This window comes from Amphiura filiformis, chromosome 19, assembly GCF_039555335.1.
Source record: "Amphiura filiformis chromosome 19, Afil_fr2py, whole genome shotgun sequence".
NCBI classification, from domain to species: domain Eukaryota; kingdom Metazoa; phylum Echinodermata; class Ophiuroidea; order Amphilepidida; family Amphiuridae; genus Amphiura; species Amphiura filiformis.
The window spans coordinates 45,609,380-45,635,188 of NC_092646.1; the positions used below are offsets into that span (position 1 = coordinate 45,609,380).

Below are 25,809 nucleotides of genomic sequence, written 5' to 3' on the forward strand. Positions count from 1 at the left end.
CCAAAAGTGTCCACGGGCCAAAAATAAAAGTCCGAAATAAAAATGTCTCCACAATTTTTTCCTTTTGCCCATTGATTGATGACATATTGGCCTTATAGGAACGAAAAGTGCCATTACTAATCTTGAAAAATAAATCCAGGACGTATGATAGTAAATGTGATATCAAAACCCAATGTTACCTACGAATACCACTAGGATGCTTTCACTATCGCAATACTAATCAAGCTCAAACAAATGGAATATTTTCATTAACGCTTTTTTCGTGTAATGTAGACCACAGGGTGTCAGGAAAATGCTAGCTCAACCAGAAAATATTTGTTTTTATTTTTATAACGCGATCAATATGATCTTAGTCAATTTATGCTAGTTTATTTTTGAAAATGAAGTTTAGGTCAGTTTCTGTATTTTATTTATCAAATGAGTATGAATCAATTTACACATTGTATAAGAACGAGTAGGATATATGTTTTCAAGAATATTGGGAATTATACGCATATACCTAACGCTTTATACAATGAAAAGGTGAAGAAACCCGGGTATTCGTAGGTAACATGAGCGATTTAACAATATCTATATTGAGTTTAGAGGTTTAAGTTTTACTATTATGGTAATGAATTAATAAAATGGTAGTTTTTAGATCTCTTTCAGATGGTACGTCCAAATGAATAAATGCTATTACCTTATATCAACATTTTTTTGATGCTTTTAGCAAGATTTTGACCACTTCATTTTGATACAAGTAGTTAATCAGCAATTTTACATAATAAATAATAATGTTAAATGAATCCGTATGGGTAATAATAGTGTCCTGTGGTACCGCTTAAAGTTTTTGACAATTAATTTCCATTGGTAGTGACACTTCATTACACATGTCATGTATTATGCTGTATTCGTAAGTAACATTTCAGTATTTGTAGGTAAGAATTAGACTTTTGGTGGATATCGCAATCAAAACTTCATTTTATAAAGCACTTTGAATGTATTATTTTCTTTATGTAATGCGTTTATTGATACTTTAGACCCTATCATGTATTAATAATGTCGGTTCACAGCGGTTGAAAGAGGATTGAAGTAAGAAACAAAGGCACTAAAGTGACTTTAATTTGCTTAATTGCACACTAATCGCTTAAAACCGTTATTGCAGACTTGTGAAGTCCATCTTGGAGTCAGTTACGTCTTGTGGCCTTTGGTTTGAGGGCAACTACAATTAGCTTTATACCAGGGTCCATCACTGTGTTGTCTAGATCATGAGACAATGAGAACAGTCGTTTTTTCCATAGTATTCGTAGGTAACCTTAGCGAAAACGTCAAAAGTTACCTTCAATAAATCAATTTGGACACAAATTACTCAGAAACCAGAAGGTCGGTAAACATTTAAAATGAAGCACACATGACAGTTGACAAATCCAAGTATTTATCCCCTTCTAATCTTCTTTGAATCTGATTTTTCTTTCAAATGAGCAGACCGTCGTCTATTTCAGTACATATTTTTCAACAATTAAGCCGTATTCACTTTTTCATGGTGGGCATGTATGTGAATTCGCAACTTTCATTGACATATGATTTGATAGCAAACATACAGGCCTTCGTTATGTACCAATATGGGCATTGGCATGAATGGCGGTGTTTCACAATACTGTCATGATGTCAAATTGTATTCGTAGGTAACATTCGGTTACCAAATTTACCTACTTAATACTTGCTTTTATTGTTGACATTTCAGAAATATTTAAACGCAGGCTATTGGAACTTGGTAGAAATAAAGAGTGTATTACCCTGCACCTATTGCTTAACTATTGTTTACTATTCTCTCACTTTGTGGAAATGACACAGCTTTTAACATGTATTCGGAGGTAATGCATATTTTTACCAAACCTACCTTTGTGCCATTTAGAATTTCTGGCAGCTAAACACAATAATAAAGATGTCCAATGCAATGCATTTCAGTAGTGTACATATCAAAGTTTGCATAAATTGCGAATTTATTAGTAATTTCCAATTTGTAAAGATATATCTACTGCTATGAAAAATTGTATTCGTAAGTAATGTAAAAAAATACCACTCAAAAAATTATCACAAAAAATTCATAATTATGTACAAATATGTGAAAAATTGAACATGCAATCTTTGAATACACACCTTTCAGGAAATCAATTTAGATTCAATCCAATGACTTCTTTTCATAACTGATTTAGATGTTTTTTAAAAATACATTAAGAAATATTTTGAAAAAATGGGTAAAAATAGCATGTTTTGGGGTCTCTGTGTCTAAGTTTTTCACAGAAGGGGTCTTATTATATATGGCGCCAAGCGTATGATCAAGGCTTAATAAACACAATACAAAAAAACGAATGCCAATTGATTAATACTTTTAAGTTATGGCACTGAACATGCCGTGTACACTTTTCGTTGGATTCGACCATATCCACCTTGCACTTCTCGATATATATCCAGTTAAAGACAGAACATCAAAATTATGCCTCATTATGATATCACAGACTCTCACATGTGTATTCAAAATTGATGCTTAAATTTGACCTGAACCAATTGACCTATAACCTGACATACGGTGACCTAATAGCCTTTTCTTCTCCTAAGTTGACACATTATAGTATTAAATTGACTAATGACTATGCATCCATTGTGTAAGTGTTTATTTAATTTATTCAGTGTTATATATTTTGCATGCACCACTAGATTTTCTATAGAGAGTATAACAAAGGATTTAATGTATTCTATAATTTCTATTCATGCACCCTACTTGAACATGTTGAATAGAATAAATTATGGTTTGTTATGAAACACGCATCTGAGTTACTAGGATACAGTAAACAAAAAATATATAGGGCTAAAATGACTTACTAAAATGGTTTAAAAACACTTTGTATGTAGAAATATTTTATAAGTTCAGGACATGAGGTGATGAACATATTTATGTACTTCATAAATTTGCAAGAAAAAAAAGAAGAGGGGTACTGATGAAAATCAGGGTATTATTCCCCCTTTGTTAAAGTGTCAAACTGCCTGCAAACAGTTTATGATACACGATATCTGTCCGTCAGCATGATAAACATTGAGGATACGCCACAGTATTTCAATGAGAAACAACTTTGCACTTTCTAAAAAGCCCTTCTATATAGGGTTGGGATTTTCGGGTAATTTTGTGCCCGGGTACCCGTTTATTTTTCGGGCGGGTACCCGAAATTAAAAAAAATATATATATTTTTTTTTTTTTTTTTTTTTTTTTTCGGTTTTGTAGTGTCCCTGGAGCCTGGACCTAGACCTAAATGCTAGGATCATTCATGGTTGACCTAAAAAAAAAAAAATCAAGATGTTTTGTATTTTTAATATGAAAATTGATAATTTGTATTCATGTCATGTCTATTAATGATTTCAAAATGCATTGAATTTGAATGCATTTTGAAATCATTAATAGAGTATGACATGAAAAACAAAGTATCAATTTTCATATTAAAAATACAAAACATCTTGAATTTTTTATTTTTTTAGGTCAACCATGAATGATCCTAGCATTTAGGTCTAGGTCCAAGGACACTACAAACCGAAAAAAACTTTAAAAAACCTTTCGGTATCCAGGCATGGAATTCCTGCCCGGTACTCGCTACCCGGCGGGACTTCTCAATTCCGGACTCAGTCCCTACCTTACTTCTATATATGTGTTTTGCATATTTTTGGTATTTATGTCTTCTGAACACTTGTAAATGGAATTCGCGGATTCCAACAGTCACACCTATTCGATCCAGGTGTCAAAATAAACATGTTCAACATTGCTCTGTCATGTGGTATTTCATGTTTATGAATGTACCACATGAAACATTTTGCTGTCAAAAATTAACTGACCACCCCATAACATCTGTGAATGTAGCCAAAATGCTCAAAGCATTTGATACCATATTTTAAAAGAAAAACAAGGTTTTTGATTTAGTTCAAGCACAGATCCTGAAGAGATCGCCAGTCCAAAATCAGTGGTTCATGGATTACAACAAGGAACTCTAGTACATCCACAGCAAATTAAAAATGTGTGTTACCCCTGCTCCTCATGTCAAGGATTTTCTATGGAATTAAATATTTGTTTTTAAATTTCCAAGCCCAAGTCTCTAAATGTTATGGTTGAATACATTAATTGTATTTATTTGCTTTCATTGATATTCAACACAATCCCATTGTCATGTTTTGTATTGTTGTTGACCTGCCCAAAGGCAATCTAACCGACAATTGGACAGGCTTCAAAGAATCTGGTCTAGTTGCTTGATTTGTATCAAATAACTGTATTGTGTTTGTGCAAAGATCAATTAGGAACCACATATATATTTATTTTGCTAACTTCTTTTATAAAGGTCTCAAAGAAAAGATACAATTAAAGTAGGGCTCTAAAACTTAAAGGCTCTAGAAAAAGGGTAAGGTTACAGGAATATGTGGCTAGTAATAATCAAAATTGGGGTTTAGAGTATTTCCTCATTTATTTCAGGCCTGATGAACAGAAAAACTATATGTTTTTACTCTGCTCTGTTTGCAGATAAAAAATTGCAGTCCCAATCATAATAATGATTATTTTTAAGTAATCAAATCAATTTGAATTTCCAGTTACACCATGATTTGATTTCTAGTTATTTGTGCATTTCCAATAAAAATAATTGCGCGGTGTATTTCACGAGTCAAGCAAAATTTTACCATTTGAATTTAAAACTCCTTGTGTAGTATAAATAAATTGATTTCAGGCTGTCAGCTGGCCATGTATTTACATACCGTATTTCGTCAAATAGTCGCCCCCTCTCAAATAAACGCCCCCCCCACCACTTTTTTCAACCAAGATGTTTCAAAAATGCCGATATTTCCATGCTATCTTGTGTAGTAAGCTTACCAAGTCGCCCACATGGTCGATAATAGCGTCAATAATTGGCGAAAATCTGGATTGGAAACCCGGAAGTGAACCAGAAGTCTGTGTTTCGAGTTCATAGTTCGTCAATTTAGCGTGAGTTTTAAGTTTACCTAATGATTTTAACAGGAATTATTGTTCTAAAATTGACCTTAAATAAACGCCCCCCATTGGAAAAATGTAACGCCCCCGGGGGCGTTTATTTGACGAAATACGGTATGTCTAAAGATTGAGACATAGTGGTTGGCAAAAATACGTAAATCGTGTGACTTTACGGACACAATTTCACATAAAATGCACATTATTTTCCACAAGAAACAAACAGTAGTGGTGGTAGTGAATGAAATGTTTATTTTTATAGTGCTTATCATGAATACTCATTTATGTATCAACTTAACTGAGAAAAGTATCAGATTTCCGGTTAGAATGAAATCAATTAGGCCTACTTGTTTAGGGTTGGGAAAAGACAACTACTAAGTACTTGTTTAGGTAGGAAATTGTGCTACTTATACTTGTTTAGAAATGCTTGATTAGGATGCTTTTTGTAAGTTCACGGACGCGCCTGTGCTGCGCCTGATACCCCCTTTGGCACTAAAATGCCCCTCCCCGGTCCAAATCCTCAACATGATGGTCCAATTGTGAGCCATGCATGTACATGTATGGCCTGTGAAGCAGGATTTGGAACAGTGGTGGATTTATACAAAATATCCTCTTTTTCCTTCAGATATTAGTTACAGACACCTGCCAGGCAGCTAGCTCAAGGTGTGACAAGAACTTGGATATTTTTACACTTCCTACATCCCAGGCTACATCCACTGATATTAAATTTGTCACTTCAAATATAAACTGTCTGGTCAATCAGAGAAAGTGACATATCATGCTGATGTTGTCTAGATGAGCTATATAAAATACCTGCAAGTTGTACCAGTTGTACATTGCATGACAGGGTATTGGGGAAATGTAGCTATCTCTGTGAGTTTTTGGACGTGTACTTCTGTCGTTATTTTTGGCATTATTGTTTCCAAAACATCAGATGGCAAAGCCTGGTTTATTCAAAATAAAATTTCAGTTAAAATATGAAGAAAAAATGAATCTAAAATAAAATCAACTTTAAATAAATTAAATTTGAATTTTTATGAAGTTTATGAAATTAACAATTTTTGTTTATTTTTAGAGCTATTTTAAGATGAATTTCGTTCAACCAAACAAATATGTGAGTGTGACCCGCTCCCACAAATCCAGACATAAGTCACAAATTTGCAAAATTGAGTTTTTGATGTCATCAATTAGTATAGGTCTTCAGCTTTCATTTGATACCAAAATTATCTTTCTGGGACATGTGGTCCTCATTATACGGTCTTTCAACGGGAAGGGGTAAAGCGACACATAAAGAAAAGGCAAATGCAAATTTGGCTCAGAAAATGCTAGATTTGGGAGCTTCAGATGCAAAAGAATATTTTGTTTTCAATGGTACATGTAGGTTAAAGTAAACATATCAAGGAATCAAAAAATAATAAAAACTGAAAAACAAAATCTGCAAGGTTTTTCACCCCTTTCCCAACTTTGACTCGCAGTATCTCGAAATGGCTGAGTGCGACTTATATGGCGGGTTTTGTCAGAGCGGTCACATATAACATGTGGTAAAAGTGGGTTGAGTTTACTGATCAGCTGGTCAAATCAATACCAGAATTTTATGGGCTGTGAAACAATTGATGAATATTGGAAATTGTTTCCGGTCATAATTAATGCTAGGCTTTCACTGTCAATGTGTATTGTTTTGCATTTTAAAATTGTGAAATTGAAAATTACTGTTTTATAATGATATTTACATTATGTTTTAGTATTTACACAAATTACAGCACAGTCAATAAATTTGCACATTTATATAGCTTTGCCATTTTAAAATCAGCAACATTTAATGAATAGGCCTATAGATATGGTATCTTGTATTTTGCAATTCAATACCTTGAATACCTGAATTTGATGGCAATCGGACGCACATTAAATGGCTTTAACATTACAATGACCAGTATGAAAATCAAAGTGTTATGTTAATAACATTGTTATAAGATTATATGGCTTGATAACTGAGGTAGCATAAACATTACTAAACAATCAACATGCTGATAGTACTGTGAAAAGCATTTGATGTACAAAGTGCAACTACGTACTCGTAAATGTATGAACTGCGTACTAGGAAGTGTATGAACTTGAACAGATACGTACATAATGATATATGGATAAAAATTCAAAGAATATACCTTAAATAGGTAGTTGTTACTCTGAGTTTCATGCCTATAAAGGCAATCGTTAGACGATGACAATTGTTGGCAAGGGGTAGTCTGCGGGTAATGGCTGTGAAGGGTGTGGGACTAAAAATGTTTGAAAGATACATGAACATCAATTGACGATATATTTTATATATTTACTATGTAATCATTTATTACAATCTTTTCTTTTAAAATCAGTCACTATTGACACATTTTGTCCATATAATATTTAGGACAAAAATATCTTTCTTTACAAATGTACATAATGACATGAAATAAAATGTGGCAAATTATCTCAATGTTACAACCTAAACATAAAACAAACAAAAAGGTATATGTAACACAACATTTGGTTAAACTCTTACATGTAGTTGGTTTTGAAAAGTTCTTCCAAGGGTCATGAATCTTGAAAATAATAAATATTTGCTAGGTAATATACTACCATGTTTTCATACCATGTAATATATCTCAGGCCAGGCCTACATGTAACACTTTTTAATGGAGTTTTGATATAGGGCCATGTGTTTTTGAAACTCCCTGTGTGAAGAATGCCTACCAACAAACCTGGCCAACAAACTTTGGTTGTAAAGTTGGAATGTGACACACTTGTTGCAATGTATACTGTACAAATGGTTCATGATTTATGGCTCATTAAGACTACGAAAACTTTCATGTGCATGTGGTCCTGATTGGTAAATCTGAAAGGAAAGACCAATTAGGCCAAAAAAAAGTTATTGTGTTGCACTCCGCGGACAGGTCAAAATCTCGAAAATGTAAGCTAGGCCCGATTTTTTCCTATATAATTTTTTTAAATTTATATTATTAAAAAAAAGCAAGCACTCTAATTGGATAGTACATGTAGATAGTAAAATTAGCAGGTACCTTACTTGGGTTAGCTACCCTGGTAGGACTGACTCATTGAATCCCAACAGCATACTTATGGATGATAAATGTTTAAAAATTGTTTTATTTAAAAAAATAGATAATTTGTTTAAAATAATTTTTAAGGGGGGGGGGCAACAAAAACAATTATTTTTACCAAACCCTGTACACTTACAAACCTGTCTCTTTGAGGTATTTCAAGTGCAATTGAACACACTAGTCATGTTCAGACCTTCATAAAATTCTCAAGGATCTGCATGTACATGCTTGTGAATTGCAATTCCTGATTGCATCAGAACCAGTGTTCGATTTTCACCTAATTTTTTGTGTAGCAAAAACTGCTACTCACTTTCAGATTTGAGTAGCAATTCCAAAATTGTGAGTAGCAATTATTTTCACCATATTTTGTGGATTTTTTTGTATACCTTTTACCATCGCCAAAACATTCCTACTTTCAGGGGAATTCCTGCCATAACTGTATGATTTTCTGTATCTATCATCTTTTTTCTCCCTTCTTGCAAGTTTGTAGACAAATGCAGTGGCCAGTGATCGATTTTCGTATATTTTTTTGTGTAGCAAAAACTGCTACTCACTTTCAGATTTGAGTAGCAATTCCAAAATTGTGAGTAGCATTTTGCTATGCTAATCCAGGTAAATCGAACACTGATCAGAACGGTGTTGATTATAATTATGCAAAATGCCCTCCATGTGGACATGATGTCCGGAAAATATAAATTTTAACTTTACTAAATATTGAAGTCTAATGGGGACTTTACCCTTGCCTACATAATAACCATAAATTTTATTTTGATGGATTACTTGCCCTGGCGATGCAATTTACATGGGGACATAGAGTCCAGCAATTATGACCTCAATCAACTATATCTGGGGCCCCCTATGTGACCTATAAAACCATAACCAGGTAAATACATAACAAAAGTGTGCATATGTCATCAACATACCAGAGAAAACTCTCTGGAGAGTGTATACTGTCCTGAAAAAATAGCCCCGGTTCTATTTTGAGGAAACTATGAAAGGTCAGAGGTCCAGGAGCCTTGCCTGGCAAAATTACCAATATACACGGGACTCTCCCTTGCTGGAACTAAATTTCAAGCAATAGAGTCTCCATGTAAATAAGGCTGGTTCCCATGACACAAGTTTCATGTGAGGGCCAGAACTTAAAGTTTGAGGTCATACACATGTAGGGGTTATTAGAGGTCATTTGAACAAACCTATATATTTTCAACATGTGGCTCAGACATGTGTCAGATGTAAAAGTTGTGACTCACTGCTGGTAACCATAGTAACACAGTAGAATTTCAAACATGCTCTACTATCAAGACAAAAGTTCTTTTTTTTAAATACCATGATAATAAGTGTAGAGAATAAATGATATGACTTTGTTTTACTATCCTCAACTGGTGTGATAGACGGCAAATACATACAAGGCGGCGCTACACAGGGGCGGATCCAGGACTTTTCAATAGAGGGGGCGCAGAGCCACCGCAGCTCGGCGCCCACACAAAGTCAGGCGCCGCCCTGCAAAAATACACATAGTCAGACGCCGATCTGCAAAAAAATAGAGGGGCGCGCTCCACGCTGGCAAAGTCCGTGCTCGCCTCAGACTGTGGCTAAGTGTCTTTGCCCCTTATGACCGTCTGTGATGTACAGCTGAGGATATCACATGAGCATCTTCAAGTAGGAGTGTGTGCAAACATCCTAAATTTCCTCTCAGCTGCACCATACATGTACACCATATACATCATATTTTCACATATCTAAGAGGTCAAGTTGTGTACAAATTTCTCTTTATCCCATTCTATTATGTTGTTCCTTCAGTGTTTCTTTGAGCACCATGGTTACTACTAGCATCATGATTTAGTTCTCTTTCATCCTGCTCCGTTTCACCCCTCTTCATCTCTTTCAAAAAAGCCTCTATTTTCATCGTCACTAGATCTCTCTCCATCACAAGGACCGACATCTTTGCTGCATGCTGCTCCTCCAAGACCTCCATCTTCCTCTTGTGTTCCTCCTGCCTCATCTTCAAGATCTCCTGGTTGATGTCAGTGTGGTTGGGGTGTTGCCAGGTGTGTCTGTAACGCTCAGCAGTAGTTGTGGTTGATGAGGAAGGTCTGGGTGGGTTTGAGTTGGTCATTTGCTCCATGCTAGAATAAATTGAATTGAAAATGATTACATGATGATAATGATGATGCTGTCATTATTGCTGTGTTTAATAGTGTGTAGATTTTTGACAGACATAAATAGTTGATTTCATTGAATAAGTCAAATTGATCATTTTCATCATTCTGTTTCAATTGTATGGACAATCTGGAGGTCTTGAGGTGTACATGTACAATGGAACAATGATTCATTTTAATTTGACAATATTAATTTTATTATAAATAAAAATGTTCATTTATAAACATGTTATCAATCTATAATGAGGATGGAATAGGGTATTGGATGATGTGGGGAGCCAGTTTTAGTGGATATCACCTGCACCCGAACCATTTAACAGTAAACCCAGAGTAAACCAAATCCTCAGGTCTTTAATCATAACCCTACATTTAGTCCAAATCCTAATCCTAAGAAGAAAAACTAAACTTAATCCTAACCCTAATGATAATACTACATGTACTGTACCCCCCCAAATCCATATCCTAACCCTAACCCTAATACCTAACCCTATCCTGATATCTTAGGGTGGCAGTAGATATTTTGCAATTTTGCCAGTAATTAATAAGGTATGAACATGAAAAAAACTACCCTGATCTACGGGCGGACAGACTTTCAAGTAGGGTCGGTCGGTCGTTCAAACCATTTTTTGTGTGCAAATTTTCCTCCCAAAGTCTGGGTTGTTCGGGCCTGTGGAAACAGGGTTTTTTTTTGTTGCCTAACCCTGCCAAACATAAAAAACTTCAATGTACATTGTACAAAGCAACTGCAAGTGTAAGTATCTCAGATAATCTGATATCGTCATCGTGCAACATGACATAATAGTTGTGTGTCTAACACCCGAGGGATCTCTGGTTCATAAACCGCACCCAAGTAGTGGCATAGATTTCTTTTTGGGATTGGGTTTTGCCGTTTTGAAGCTAAACTGTTGAAATATGGTGGAAAATAGAATAAATTTGTGCAAAGCATGAAAAAATTTGCACTTTGGGGGCTAAAATGGCCAAATTGAAGGTTAATTTGGTCAGAAACCAACATACAGGAGTCAACATTGGGGGATGATTGTATGGACCATTTTTCCTTCCCCTACAAAAACATTTGGGGCATTATGGATACATGCTACCCAAAATAAATTGAAAGTTTGAAACTTACTGTCTTTCCACACTGATGACTCTCATTTTGGCTTTGTGTTCTTCTTCCATCATCTGTAGTTTTCTCTTCTGTTCCCTTAACCTCAACTGTGTGATTTCCTGTTCCACATCATGTCTTCCGTCGGTACTATTGGCACCACCACCACAGGGTGTAATCCAAGTCTGGTCTTCTGTACGGATTGGCTCCCCTTCAGAATCAAGGTCCATACTATTGTTATCATTGTTTAGTTCCTGCTGGTAGCTTTCTGTTTCTGCTTGGGTACCGGTACTGAAATTTGAAAAAGACAGATATTTTCTGATGTTAAACCCAATAGTTTGGTAGCATTTTGAGTGTTTTTCCAACATTGAAGATGGCTTTCCCTTTTAAACTGAGTTTTTATTTTTTAAGTACTCTCCTCAGTCCACCACTAGCAAGTTGTTTGTTTACATCATAGTTCACCCAGGGGGGGCCACTCAAGTATGATAGTGTATGCATGCGTGACCATTTTTTTTTTAAACACCCCTAAACAAGTTTTACCCTACCAGCAAATTTAGGCCCTTAATAAGCTAATTTAATATAAAATTTACACCCTAATGAGTTTTTTGGCTAGTAAAAATGAAAAAATGTACCCTTTTTGGACTTGTAATTAACAAAAATTTTAAAAGGTGCCTAAACAAGTTGTTCAGTTTCAGAAAACTACCCTTATTCTTGAAATTCAGTGTTTTTAGACCCAAAATGAAGGTAAAAAGTATGATACTGCCGTAAATTATACAAAGTTTGGCAAGCTTTCGGCCATAGGCCTTTTTCATAGCCATAATAAATTACTAGGAATAAATGTAAAATGTGCTAGATGTTTGCAAGACAAAAACATTTTTCTTACTCAGCTGACAAACTTACAGGTATGAGTCTTCTTCACTTTTAATCATCATGATCACTGAGGTTGGTGTGGTTGGGTTTGAAGATGATCCAATTGTGTCTGTGCAACTGTGATCCACAGATGCAGCTCTTTGGATGCCACCCGATGTTGATTGCACTCCTATCATCGATGTTGGATGCTGTTCAGAATAAAGCACATGTGGGATGATAAATTCTTGAGGGATCAAATCGTGCACCAATTGGGATATTTCACTAGGTTTCTTACGACTCGCGCTACTGGCTCCTCTCCGTTTGGCTTTTTCCCAATCTTTGTATTCATTTCTTGCACTAGTTTTCATGCGGCGCCACATTTCTCGCAGTCGCTGTAGCTCCCGGAATCGTCCATAACGTTGGCAGAATTCATCATGGATTTCTTTCCATGCATTTAGTTTGGCCGTCAGAGAACTATGGGTAACCTGCTTACATTCTACTGACTCTATACGGTCTTGAATTTGATTAAAGAGAAACAGCTTCTCTTCATGTGTCCAGTTTTGTCCTCGTTCTCTTTTATTATCAATGGCAGCCATGTTGGATATCATACTATAGTCACTGCATTAAGCTAGTTGTACTGCAGCAGACTAATTTGATCAACACAGCTCTGTGCTGTGTACATGTACATGTACTGTGCATTGTTAACCACACAACAGCAACCAGTATACTAAACTAGACAGGCTCCCTAGTTCAGTTGACTTAATTAACTACAGTCATGCAGAGTGCACTAAACAGGCTCCCTAGCTTACCTAACTAAATCCCTAAAAGTGTGATACTGATAGCCACAATGCAAACCAACTGGCAGTAAGTGGTTATTTTCGAGTGTAATTATTCACAAATTTTCTGACAAGGGGGACCTTTTGTGTGTGTGCTGGTATTTTGGTAAAATTCATGCCTGGTAAAAACAACAACTTATCATTCAATATTTTAAGTACCGTGATTCGTCCGAGTATAGTCCCACGCTCGAGTATAATCCCACCCCCATTTTTCAAAAATTTCAGAAATTGTAAAAATTTGATTGCATTTTGAAATCATTAATAGAGTATGACATGAAAACAAAGTATCAATTTTCATATTAAAAATACAAAATATCTTGAATTTTTTTTATTTTTTTTTAGGTCAACCATTAATGATCCTAGCATCTAGGTCTAGGTCCAGGGACACTCCAAAACCGGAAAAAAATAAACTTAAAAAAAAAAAAAAAAAAAGTGAAATTGAGTATAATCCCACCCCCAATTGTGAAAAAATTTCACATACAAAACGGGTGGGACTATACTCGGACCATTACGGTAATACCAGATTGAATGACAGTAGTTGACCATGGTAGTTGGTGGGAGCTGTATGTACTTAGTCACAGATCTCTGGTTTAGTCAACTCTTAATTGCGTGCATGCATGCACATGGACAAACATGTGCGTGCTTTAGTTGCCTGATTTAATGTCAGACTGATTTCACTAAGCTACAGTTTGACAGGTTCATCTAAGATTTAAAAATATATGATGATTAAAATGCTTGCAGGAATAAATCCTGTCTCTTGGTGGAAAGATATATAGGCTATACAATTTAAAGCTATAAAATACATGCTTTTGGTCAAATTATGAAATTATGAAATAATATTAGTAGCAACTGTTAGGAAGGATTTCTGTCCATTTTAAGCCAAATTATATCATGAGGTCAAATGAAAAAAAAAAAAAAAAAAAAAACCAACATCAAAATACTTAAACTGAGGAACTTGGGTGGGGTTGGGGTATCATATAAATACAATAAATTTGGCTGATTGTAATTTAGTGTAAGTTGGGACCAAGCCTCCAGAAAATTTCAGAAAGTTTGCATTTATACAATGTACAGGATAACAAACTGTAATTTTTTTCTGATTTTCTTTTTTTCAAATTAACTGTGAATGATCCTGAAATGTCATAATAGGTCAAGTGGTTCTCCGAAGTTGCCGAAAACTTTTTTTCTGCAACCTCAAGTACTTTCTGGGAACGCCGTTCCCGCGGTTTTTGGAGGCCTGGTTGGGACACATGTGAACGTAACAAATATACATACAGAAGAGCTAGAGCAAATAAAAGAAGCATTTAGGCCTATGAGCTAATTAATTAAGAGTGACCTAACAGCAAACGAGGCAACCAATTATACAAAAGAAAGACAGTTACACTTAGTTATTTGGTGACATTTATTTTGGTTTATTAAATTAATATTCTCCTACAGGTAAATTATTTCTTGGCCAAGCTGGAACATGTGCGTTGCGTCCATGTAGCGTACTAAGCGAATACGGAATACAAGGCATGCAGCTTTCATCTGTTTATCGTGGAGCCACTAGCATTCATAATGTTCAAGTTTGGCCAAGAATTAATTTACCATATCAATTTAAAAATAGAATTATTTACTTTTACTTTTATATTAATTGAAATGCTGACTTCCTGCTTAGTGTTGGATTTTCCCTTTCAGGGGGTTACATAATCACACAGAAATTTATCAAGTTGTTCAACAAACAATCAAAATGATGGCTGATACAATGTCTCTGCTCCACTATATCTGGACTCAATAACAGTGTTTTTCTCCTTGGTATATTGGTGTCTAATGCTTTTTATCTTCAAATTTGCATCTGCACCTGATCAAGGAACACTGGTCAGATGCTGGTCACTTGTTATGCTTCAAAAACCATATCAACTCAACTTCTAATTACATGTTCGATGATGTTCACTGCAATCGACGAATGTTGCTCCGGTCATTTGAAGTTGACTTCTGAAGTCGACTTCAAAACGCAGCGACCTGTTTACACACAAAGTTCAAAATCTGTATAATTTCTGTGTCAACTTCAGGCTCTGTGTAAAAGGTGTTTTGACTAACATAAAATAATCTCACCAGATTTGATGTAGCAGCAGTTGAATTTGCAGCAACAACATTAGATAGAAAGCTATCCAGGGTATCATAGAGTGGCCATGTTGACTTGATGACTTCAGCTCCATTCTGCCTAGATTGTATCATTTTGTTTCTCTCTGAATTGTAGTATGTCCTCATACTCTTTAGTTTGGCCTTTATAATATAAGCACCTGTTTAGAAAAATAAATAAGGGGCTATGCAATAATTATGCGCCCTGGAGAGGGTAATTTTTTTTTTTTTTTTTTGGGGGGCAGAATTTTTCCCAACCGAAAGGGGGTGGGGGCAAGCCATTTTGGGCAAGCCAAGCCGAGAGGGAGAGCAAGCAATTTTGGGCACACATTCATGGGGTGCCTTTTAAATAAAATGCTGTAAAGAGACGGGAAAACAGTATGGAAATGCATATATGCAAATTATTTCTGCTAGCTGTGCTGGCAGTATATAGAGCTCTACATGTACCGTATTTCGTCAAATAGTCGCCCCCCCCCTCAAATAAACGCCCCCACCACATTTTTCAACCACGACGTTTCCCTGCCATCTCGCTTAGTAAGCTTACCAAGTTGCTCACATGGTTGATAATAGCAGCAATAAATAGCGAAAATCTGCATCGCGAACCCGGAAGTGAACCAAAAGTCAGTGTCAAAAGTTCATAGTTCGTCATTTTAGCGTGACTTTTAAGCTTACCTAATGATTTTAACGGGAATTGTCGTGCTAAAAATGACCTCTAATAAACGCCCCCCCCCCCCTTGGGAAAATGTAATGCCCCCGGGGGCGTTTATTTGACGAAATACGGTAATTGTGATTGTAAAAATTTGGTATGTGCAAAGGGTGGGCAAAGGATTACTGGCAGGCCGAGGTGGGGGGGGGGGAACATTTTTAGCACCCTGTTTGGAATTTTTATGCAGGGGGAGGGGGCTCATAATTATTGCACAGCCCCTAAAGAAGTGAGGAGTATAAATGAGTATGTTTTTTTTAACTGAAGAGCACAACCAATTTGCAGAATAGCTTGCTTTAAAAATATGTAGTAGTTTTTCGCTGGCCCGGCCAATGAAAGGCTGATTGCATCATGACATCGTGTGGCATGATGCAGTGCTTTTTCTTTGTAAGCTTTTATAGAGTTATTGCTAAAAGTATATATACAATGTGCTATGAGTATGAAAGAAAATAGTAACGTACCATCATCAATGCCCATCATGCGTCCGATTCTCTCCAAAGCATCTTTCCTTTTACTTTTATTAAAGTAATCTGGATGTTTGATATTCCACAGTATCACTTCATCTTGGTAGAGCTGTGCCAAGTAATTCACTTGATCAGTGGAGAACTTTTTGTAGGACATTTTGTATGTAGGCTAGTACCCAGTGTTACTGTTAGCTAGTGTTCTACATGTAGAAATGGCAATGCATGGAAACAAACTTGAACTTCAAGAAGGGCAACAAAAGTGTGCAAAAGCCATCAACATTCCAGAGAAACTCTGGGGAGAGTGTCACATTGCCTGGGAAAACAACTACTGTAAGGTTCTATTCTGAGGCAATATTGGCAGGTCAAAAGTCTTGGAGTATTGCCTGACAATGACAGGGAGGAACATGTTGAAAGCAATTTTGTCTACCATGTTTCTCCATATAAATAGTACTTGTAAAGGGGAAAGGAAGTCAAGATGGGGTGAAAAAATAACAATTAACTTTACACCAATTGTTATGCTTATGACTTTAAAGTGAATTGATATGTGGATGATTGATAAAAAAGAGTTCAAATTTGTTCATCATAAGACCTATAATTTTAAGGCTATAGGCATATTGGGTGATGGGGGCACTGGGGGCTACCTCTTTAATAGTGAAAAGAATATTTTGAGGTAAAAATATAATAAAATAATGTTATAGGCCTATCAGTCATTTTTGATCTCTCCATCCTGGTCTCTTAAATTTAATTAATGACCTGGCCAATTGTCCTCCTGATACGTAAAAGCTGCTGTGTGCATGCAGGCCTCAAAATAAACCAGAATTTCCGAGGCGATATGGGCCCTTGATCTAAAATTATTTTGGGCCCTCACAGTTTGTAGGCCTTAGAATAAGCCAGAATTTCTTAATTTGTTGGGCCTTACCACCCAGTCTGCCCTCACAAATTTTTGAGGGCCATGGGCCACAGACTTGCCTTATTTCATGTATGCATGTTTAATTGTTTATATTTTATGATTATTCCTGTCACTTGGAAGTTACACATTAGAGCTTTATGGAAAACATTTTCCAACTACATTTGTAATACAAAAATTGAACACAAAAATACATAGCAGAACATACCTTTTTAATTAAATTTAAAACCTGTAGCTAAATGATCACAGGGCTTGAAGCAATAACATGAATAAATTGCAAGCTGAATTTTATTACAGTCATGGGAGAAATACACAAGAAAATTGATTATATGTCAGGAATTGCTATTTTTAACATTGGGTCTTTTTATTTGTCATCATTATTAAAGCCATATTATAACATTTGCTGAGGAAGACGCCCTCACTGAATTTTTAAAATTCCTTTTTTTACATGATTAAATTGTACCGTACTTTATTAAACCAATATAACCTGCAAAAATCAAGACTTAAGGTGCTGTAGTTTTGTCAAAATCCGAGATTTTGAATAAAACGCTGAATCTGGCGCTTTATTATTACGATGGAATTATTAGTCGAACGCATACACGATGTTCATAACACACAGTACGTATAACGGGCGTATGGACGGTGATATACACAACAAAGGGTCGTACCACAACATGACCGGAAGGAGTGGTACGTATTGGCGACATGTGCGCTGGTAGTAAATTCCAATTTTCTTTGCTTTGCCGTAGTTGTTCGGCTCAAAAATAAAAGGGATATATCTGACAGTAAAATCTAACATTTTATGGCAAAGAAATGCTAATCTATTTTGTTTGAAAATGTTATAATATGGCTTTAAAGGTATAATCACATACTTCAAGATAGCAGTGCAGGATTTTAATTGCAAGTGGTGGAGGAGCAAGGTCTTGTATTGATTTAGGAAGGGTAGAAAATGATGTTGGAACACCCCAACTAGCTGCAGTCTGGGTGTGATTTCCCTGACTGACAGACAAAATTGGGATTTGTACGGGCCACTAAAAAGTATGTGCTCCTCTTTGATGATTATAGGAAGATTGAAGGGGGGGGGGGGTGCGTGCGAAGCGGCCAACGAAGCGCTTGCGCCAGAGGACTGGTGGATTTTGTAATGTCAGAGGGGTTGTCATGGACACATACAGGCACTGAACAGGTGCTAAAGAGGAGCTTTTCCTGGACCATGCTGAGGGCTAGGCCTAAATAGTCAGACATACCTACAGAATTATTTCAGAGCAGGCTCATCACAGCCAGGATTTTTTCATGGGGTGCCAATTTCCCAAATGCAGACCTGGAAGAGAAATCTTCATTCTGGCCAAAAGCATACCTTTACCTCCTGTACAATTGTACATTAAATGAGGTACACGTAGCACCAAATTGAAATACCTATGAATATGACCTTCATGCCCATTTTACACTGTAACTCAGAATACAATTGAGGACATTCACGGCTCATTCGTGGTGTACGGTCACAAATTAGTTACTTAAGAATTACTTCAAGAAAATTTCTAATGTGCACAGGGTCTAGCATCACTGATAAATCCCATGAGTGGTGTACAACAGAATTTTCTCACTATATTTACACAAAGATTACACATAGATAGACAGATAAGTAATATGACACACAGTAGCTAATGGACAAGCCAGCCCTCAAAGCAAGTCATGAATTTGTTTCAAATATTTACTCAATTAGAAGTCCTGTTCACACCGTCATAGAATTCTGGAGGATCGGCGTGTTTGCGATTCCTAAGTCAATCCCCGAGTGTGTGTCCACACGACTCAATTGATGCCTGGAATCCTAAAGTTTATAATCCCTCATAAGTGATGACGTCAGCTCTGCAGTTACAACCGGAAATTTACTGTGACCCATCTAGTGGCGCGCCAAATTGAGCGGTATTATAATTAGGCCAAGGTCATAGGTTTAAGCTCGGCACTCGAGAATCGCAAAATGTTTTGTTCATACAGTGGTAGCACTCGCGGATTACTCGGGGGAAATCGTGAAATTCCTTTAATTTCTTAGGCATAATTAAGGGGCAAACTTCAGGCTGTTCACACAAGACTGTTCACATGGCATATTTCCTGTGTTGCATAAGCCTGTGGCATAAGCAAAATGCCCTCAGTGTGGATGTGCCTCTAGAGCAATGTTTGAAGCCCAGGGTAAGCAGATGAATAGAGTAAATAGTCACATTATGTAATATTCTTGAACAAAAACCAATGCAATGTTGGGTGCAATGTGCACTGATTGAATTAGCCCTATAGGGCCTTTTAAACACACTATATCTGAGAACCGCTAAAACCCACTAACCGCTCCACAGTGGCGGCACCAGGAATTTTTTCGGGGGGCATTAAGGGGGCAAAGTGAATTTTAGGGGGGCAAAATCAACAAATTTTGGGCAAAATTGCCGCACAATTGCCTCTAATTTCAGAGGAGGGAACACATTCTATTTGCACATGAAATTTACCTGGGCAATGCAAAGGAGCCTGCCCCCCCCCCCCCAATTATATTTTTCCCTTGGTCCTAACACTAGAGAGTTATCTCATTTATGGGAACATTTACAAGTTAGGACAATTGTGATATGTATTATCTTACCAAATTGGATTGCGAGTCCGGTCTTGCAGTCTGTGTTGCAAGAAAATTGTCCAGATGTGCAAAGAAAGGCCACCTGGATACATACACATCATCCATCCCTTGGTCACTTTTGACTATCCTCTCAGTCTTTGCTTTTTCCTTTTTGTAGTATGTCCGTATACTGTTGATTTTGTCTTTTATGTCAAGTTCTGTCAAATTTTAAAATGAATATGTCAAGTTAGATTCAAGTAAATCTATTAGCTTTTTAGTTTGTTTCTTTTAAGTACAATGTAGGGCCCCATCAGTATAAATTGTTTTTAATCCACATGAGGGTGGTGTAATTATTATTTGCCGTCGAAGTGATGTAATATCAGATTAACTAACATAGCAATAGATGAATACAATTTTTGAATAGACCGCCCTTCACTACAATTACAAGCAGGTTGCAATCATCACCTGTGTATTGTGTGCAATCATTATTCATAGATTGAATACAATACTGCCCATCTTACAGGTGTGAGTGTTCAGCATTTCTTTGACATATCTATGGTTCAATGCATAGGACAGCGTTCAAGCTTTGACTTGCGTTTGGCGGACAGAATGGTGGAAACTTAAAGTGAAAGATATCCTACTTAAAGGAACATTTTCTAGGGTGAAATTTTGTGTAGAAACTGAATCTGACATAAAAATGCATAATCATCAACTTGAAAATTTTCCCCATAGCACTGTACAGGCAAAACCCTCAAATTTGAGCGAAAATATTTGTTAAAAAAATAAGTCCTTCAAAATGGAGATACTTAGGCCTAAACAAAAAACACGTTGCTCTGGAGAAAGGTATTGGTAAGAGCAACATGTTCTTTGTTTAGCCTTATACCTCCCAGTTTTGAAGGACTTATTTTTTTAACAAAATCCATTACTTTTTTCACGCCCTCAAAATTCCTAGGGGTAGGGGTAGCATATTGCAAGTTATTTTCTTTTCTGTAAATCTAGCTTACTTATTTGTCATATCACCATTTAGCTATTGAAATACTGAGCAAAAAGACACTTAAAACATCCCTATAGCTCATACCATTGTGGAGATATGGCCTTTTCAATTCGAAAATGAGGTGAATATTATACTTTTTTTCCAAATCAATTGTCACCCAACAAAAATAAAGAAATATATGGATCCCATTCAATGCTTTTAATATCACAATTGTACCCTTGTTACACACTTAGCATAGAAAATTAGGCACTATTTAATCAAAATCAGTGAAAAATAAGGGGTTTTAAGTGCCAAAATCTGAAAATATGTGACATTTTACCCCTAGAAACATTTAAGTAATCAAGAATTTTGACTGTTTTTACCTCTAAATACTTTTTTCACACTTTGTCCGCCAAACGTAAGTCAAAGCTTGAATGCTGTCATAGGTACCGTGTGAATGTTGTAGTGCAGGGCAATATATTCAAAAAATGTATTCATCCATCATGTCTATTGCTATGGTAGTTAATCCTATTACATCATCACGAATATGTATCCACTGGGCATGGGGGTGAACTTTTTTTGACAGGTCGAAAGGGGGAGGGCAAGCAAGCAGTTTACATGGTTTAAGGCAGGTCAAAAGTGGGGAAGCAATATTGGCACACATTTTTGGGTGACAACTTTACTATATAACATCATAAAAAGGAATAGAAAAACAGTAGAAACACATTGAAATATGACAAATGTGCTGTTGCTGCACTTGAATAACATGTTTTAAATATGGGTTCCCCTAAGTGTAAAGAGGAGGAGGGGGGGGGGGTTAGATCTTTTTGGCAAGTTGAAAGTGGTGCAGGCAAAGAAATGCACAAAAATTGCATGCCACAATTTTTTTCTTATTTCAAAAGGGCAAATTTTGTTCTGCCAAAAGATTGTGCTTGGCAGTATAGCACAGCCCAAGTACATTTGTAGGTCTATATTCCAATGAGGTAGAATCAAAGAGGACTGACTCTTGTCATGAGGTACATTATCTGTTCTCTGTGAGCGCCAAACCAAGATGGCGGATTTGAGTCGTTACTACTTACCACTCATTCCAAGTCCAAGTTTGTTAGCAATCCGGTTGAGCGCTGCTGAACGTTTCCGTTTATCTCTGTAATCCTTACTTTGTGTATTCCAAAGAAGTTCTTCCTCACGATATAGGTAAATTAGGTCCCAGGTAGTTTTAATTGTATGTTTTGACATGGTGATACTTGTTTTCATGTATGAGCAACTTAACATGCATCAAAAAATATCTGTAAATGATATTCTAACACTATGGACCACAATGGCCTCATCCCAATGGCATAGTTCAATAACCTCAATTAAACAATCATAGTGCAAAATTTGGATTTCTTTTAGAATACCCTACCACCGTAGATTTTCAATGGGGGTCTTTTATGAACGACCCATACACATACACTGTGAATGTAAAAAATGGTAGGGTATTCTAAAAGATAGCCCAAAATTTGACCTCAAGTTTCAGAGTATGAGTTTTTGTACCCATTTTTTCAAAGGTCATTCAATGAATGTGCAACTGTATTGGGGTTAAAGATATGTGCCTTAATAGATGAGCATGTTGTGGATCCTAGTGTAATAGACAATGTCAATATTTTCTGTGAAATTCCCTACCAAATTAACAATGTATCCACATTCTTGCTCTCTGATTGGCTGATGATTCCCTAGGCACTGACCATAGAAGGGTCTATGCCCTAGGTATGGTTCAGATTTGACAATAATTTGATGAAAAATACAATGTGTTCTACTGTAAAACGGACCATTTTTGTGCATGTAATTTTCACTAGGCTGAGTTTGAAATACTTTGCTTGTTTTTGGCTCTGAGCGGAGCTTATCAGTGCCTTTGTCATGCAACTAACTAGCATTCATTTTCAGGCCACAATACGCTGTTGGTTTTTATGCTAAGGATCATTTAATGACTGATATGAAGACTTAAGTTTCGCTTCTAAGTTTGGCTAAGTTATTTTTGAATCGATTGCACTCCAGATTTTATTGAAATTCAGGCGATAAAAGTATTATTTTTGGGTAAAAAAGACCAAAATAGTCACGATAATCAAGTTATATCTTGGTTCCCTGTGTGTGCTAGAGATTATTCTGGTCTGTATAATTTAAGATGCGTGATACAGACGGAAACCAATGGAGGTACATTTCTTAAGATTTAGTTCAGATCAGAAATTATTTGACTACTTCTTAACTTTTCTTCACTATTTCTTTATAATTTAAATAAAGAGATAGGTAAGGAATGTCAAAAAATAGTCAAGAACATGTCTGAATCTTGAATAAATCCCCGAATAAATCTGAACAAATGACTTTTCTGGGGGACTATTTGGCTTGCGCAAGTGCAGTACGGAAGCACTGTGCCGATGTTTTTGTTAAAGGTCACGTTTTTACCGATAAGCTGCGATGCTCAACAAACTTCGTACTTTTCTATGAGGCTATTTTGCACCAATAAATCGATTAGTTTTTCTTGATTGATGACATCACCATTTCTGAACCAATCAGCAAACAGTTTTGTGTGATTGATCGATTCTTGCAGTAGTCTCCACAGCAGCCAGTTTGGTTCCACATTTTTGTGGGGGGAGCGTAACCAAACTGGCTGCATAGGAGACTAAGTTCACTGACCCACTGACCTTGCAAACTCAACCACAGAGAGCTACGGTGCATAATCGAGGTGAAAATACGCTAGTTTGTTTACCATTCTGAGCCCGGGTTCTGAGCTCATGAGCTTCTGGTAAATGTCATTCCGAAGCATTTACGAGCATACCATAATATTTTTTTAATTAAATATAAAGATGTTTATTTAAGTTATTTGTAAAATTCAGCGATGGACTTAATCTAGAAGTGGTTTGATTTTAGTTGTAAACGCGGGACTCGACGGGCATGACAAGTTGAACATGAGAAGTTCCAAATTCGGAAGCCATGTACTACTATTCCAATGTCCATGTACGTAGGTCTCACACGAACTGCTCCGAGGTTATACTATACTGTTACTGACTACTAGATTGTCTACTTTTGTACTTTCGTAAGTGATGAAATTGAAGAAAAAATCATGAAGTGAAATCTATCAGAAATAAACACTGATGTGATGTAGGCTAGTCCTGCTTTAAAATCGGACTCGGAGTACAGCATCCAGGCAGATCCAGATCCGAACAGAAATTACGATTGTTCGGTTGGACCGGGTTCAACACACATGACACAACAGACATGTCAGGACAGACCAGTTTTGGTGTTTACAAAAAAATGCAAATGATCTCAAGTCACAAAATTTGTTATAAAATTTCATTTTTTGTCTCGCCTCAGTATTTCTGTCTGTCCGGGGGTGTGGATGTCCGTGTGTCCGTCTGGAGCTGTATCTGGGGAACTGTAAGACCTACGCAGTACCTGGACGCTGCTTGGTGGGAGGAAGGGTATCTAAGTTTGCTCCGTAATTGTATGTTTTCGGTGAAAAATAATGCAAATTAACATAGCTAATTTGCATAATTTATCTTAAAATCAAGCGCAAATTGATAAAATTTCATTTCTGAACTTTGTTCAGGATGGGACTTAGTAATCACTATTTCCGTCTGTGTGTGGGGGTGGGATGTCCGAATGTCCGTCCGGAGCTGTATCTGGGGAACCGTAAGACCTACGGGGGCGCTACTTGGTGGGAGGAAGGGTATCCAAGTTTGCTCCGTAATCGCATGTTTTTGGTGAAAATATGCAAATTAACATAGCTAATTTGCATAATTTATGCGAATATCAGCGCAAATTGATAGCGGCGCATGGTAACGACACCTTGTGACAGGAATGATACACACCTGCTGATCACCTGATTAGTTTTTGGCGAAAAGTATGCGCATTTAGTTGTTAACTTGCATAATTTATGCGGGCAGCTTCTACAAAATGGTTGGAAATCTGAAGAAATCCGCCTTGTGAAGCTGTTTCTGGGGATCCGTAAGAATGCTAAGCCCTATGATGATGAAACGTGGTGGGGGTAGCATGACCAGAGGATCTCGACCTGATTCGATTTTCAGCGCAAAATATGGTAATTACCTACCTAATTTGCATAATTTATGCATAATATGCAAAAACCTTTTTTCTCGGAGACTAGGGGTCGCGCATTCTTCAAACTTGGTGGGCGGGTGCATCTTGACCCCAGACAGAACAAGTTTGTATTGGTTAGTGGGTGAAGGTCACTCGAGGTCATCCAGGGGTCATCTAAGGTCAAATTACTAAAACTGTCGTATGGGCATGAAACTTGGTGGGTACAGTTAACATTTAGAGTCAAATTTTCTGACGGTCATTTTGGGGTCATCCGAGGTCACTTAGGGGTCATCCGAGGTCAAATTACTAAAAACTGTCGTATGAGCATGAAACTTGATGGATACACTTAACATTATGAGTCAAATTTTCGGACGGTTATTTCGGGGTCATCTGAGCTCACAAGGGGTCATCTGAGGTCAAATTTCTAAAAACTGTCGTATGGGCATGAAACTTGGTGGGTACAGTCAACATTTAGAGTCAAAGTTTTGGAAGGTAATTTCGGGGTCATCCAAGGTCACCAAGGGGTCATCTGAGGTCAAATTACTAAAACTGTCGTATGGGCATGAAACTTGGTGGGTACAGTCAACATTTAGAGTCAAATTATCGGACGGTCATTTCGGGGTCATCCGAGGTCACCAAGGGGTCACCTGAGGTCAAATTACTAAAAACTTGTATGGGCATGAAACTTGGTGGGTACACTTAACATTTAGAGTCAAATTTTCAGGCGGTTATTTCGGGGTCATCTGAGGTCACCAAGGGGTCATCTGAGGTCAAATTACTAAAAACTGTTGTATGGGCATGAAACTTTGTGGGTACAGTCAACATTTAGAGTCAAATTTTGGAAGGTCATTTCGGGGTCATCCGAGGTCACCCAGGGGTCATCTGAGGTTAAGTTACTAAACACTCGCATGGGCATGAAACTTGGTGGGTACAGTCAACATTTCAAGCCAAA

The 25,809-nt window shown here is 36.8% G+C and overlaps 2 protein-coding genes across 2 annotated transcripts in view; one reads left to right on the top strand and one right to left on the bottom strand.

Moving 5' to 3' along the window:
• The window catches only part of LOC140141375 (guanine nucleotide exchange factor subunit RIC1-like), a 129,781-nt gene that overhangs the window by 5,403 nt on the left and 98,569 nt on the right, over positions 1-25,809 (top strand). The window lies entirely within an intron of this gene.
• On the bottom strand, positions 9,197-12,831 carry LOC140141374 (uncharacterized). Its single transcript, XM_072163222.1, has 3 exons — positions 12,250-12,831; positions 11,374-11,640; positions 9,197-10,214 (listed from the first exon to the last, which is right to left on the bottom strand). The coding sequence occupies exons 1-3, from the start codon at positions 12,804-12,806 to the stop codon at positions 9,872-9,874; spliced, it is 1,167 nt and encodes a 388-aa protein (XP_072019323.1). The 5' UTR covers positions 12,807-12,831; the 3' UTR covers positions 9,197-9,871.

What these genes read in the sequence shown, in the direction of transcription:
- LOC140141374 (XM_072163222.1), bottom strand. Translation starts at nt 12,806, where the DNA reads ATGATATCCAACATGGCTGCCATTGATAATAAAAGAGAACGAGGACAA. An exon ending in AGTGAAGAAGACTCATACCT is followed by an intron (nt 11,641 to 12,249) that starts GTAAGTTTGTCA and finishes TTCAAATTTCAG; the next exon opens with TACCGGTACCCAAGCAGAAA. An exon ending in GTCATCAGTGTGGAAAGACA is followed by an intron (nt 10,215 to 11,373) that starts GTAAGTTTCAAA and finishes AATTTATTCTAG; the next exon opens with CATGGAGCAAATGACCAACT.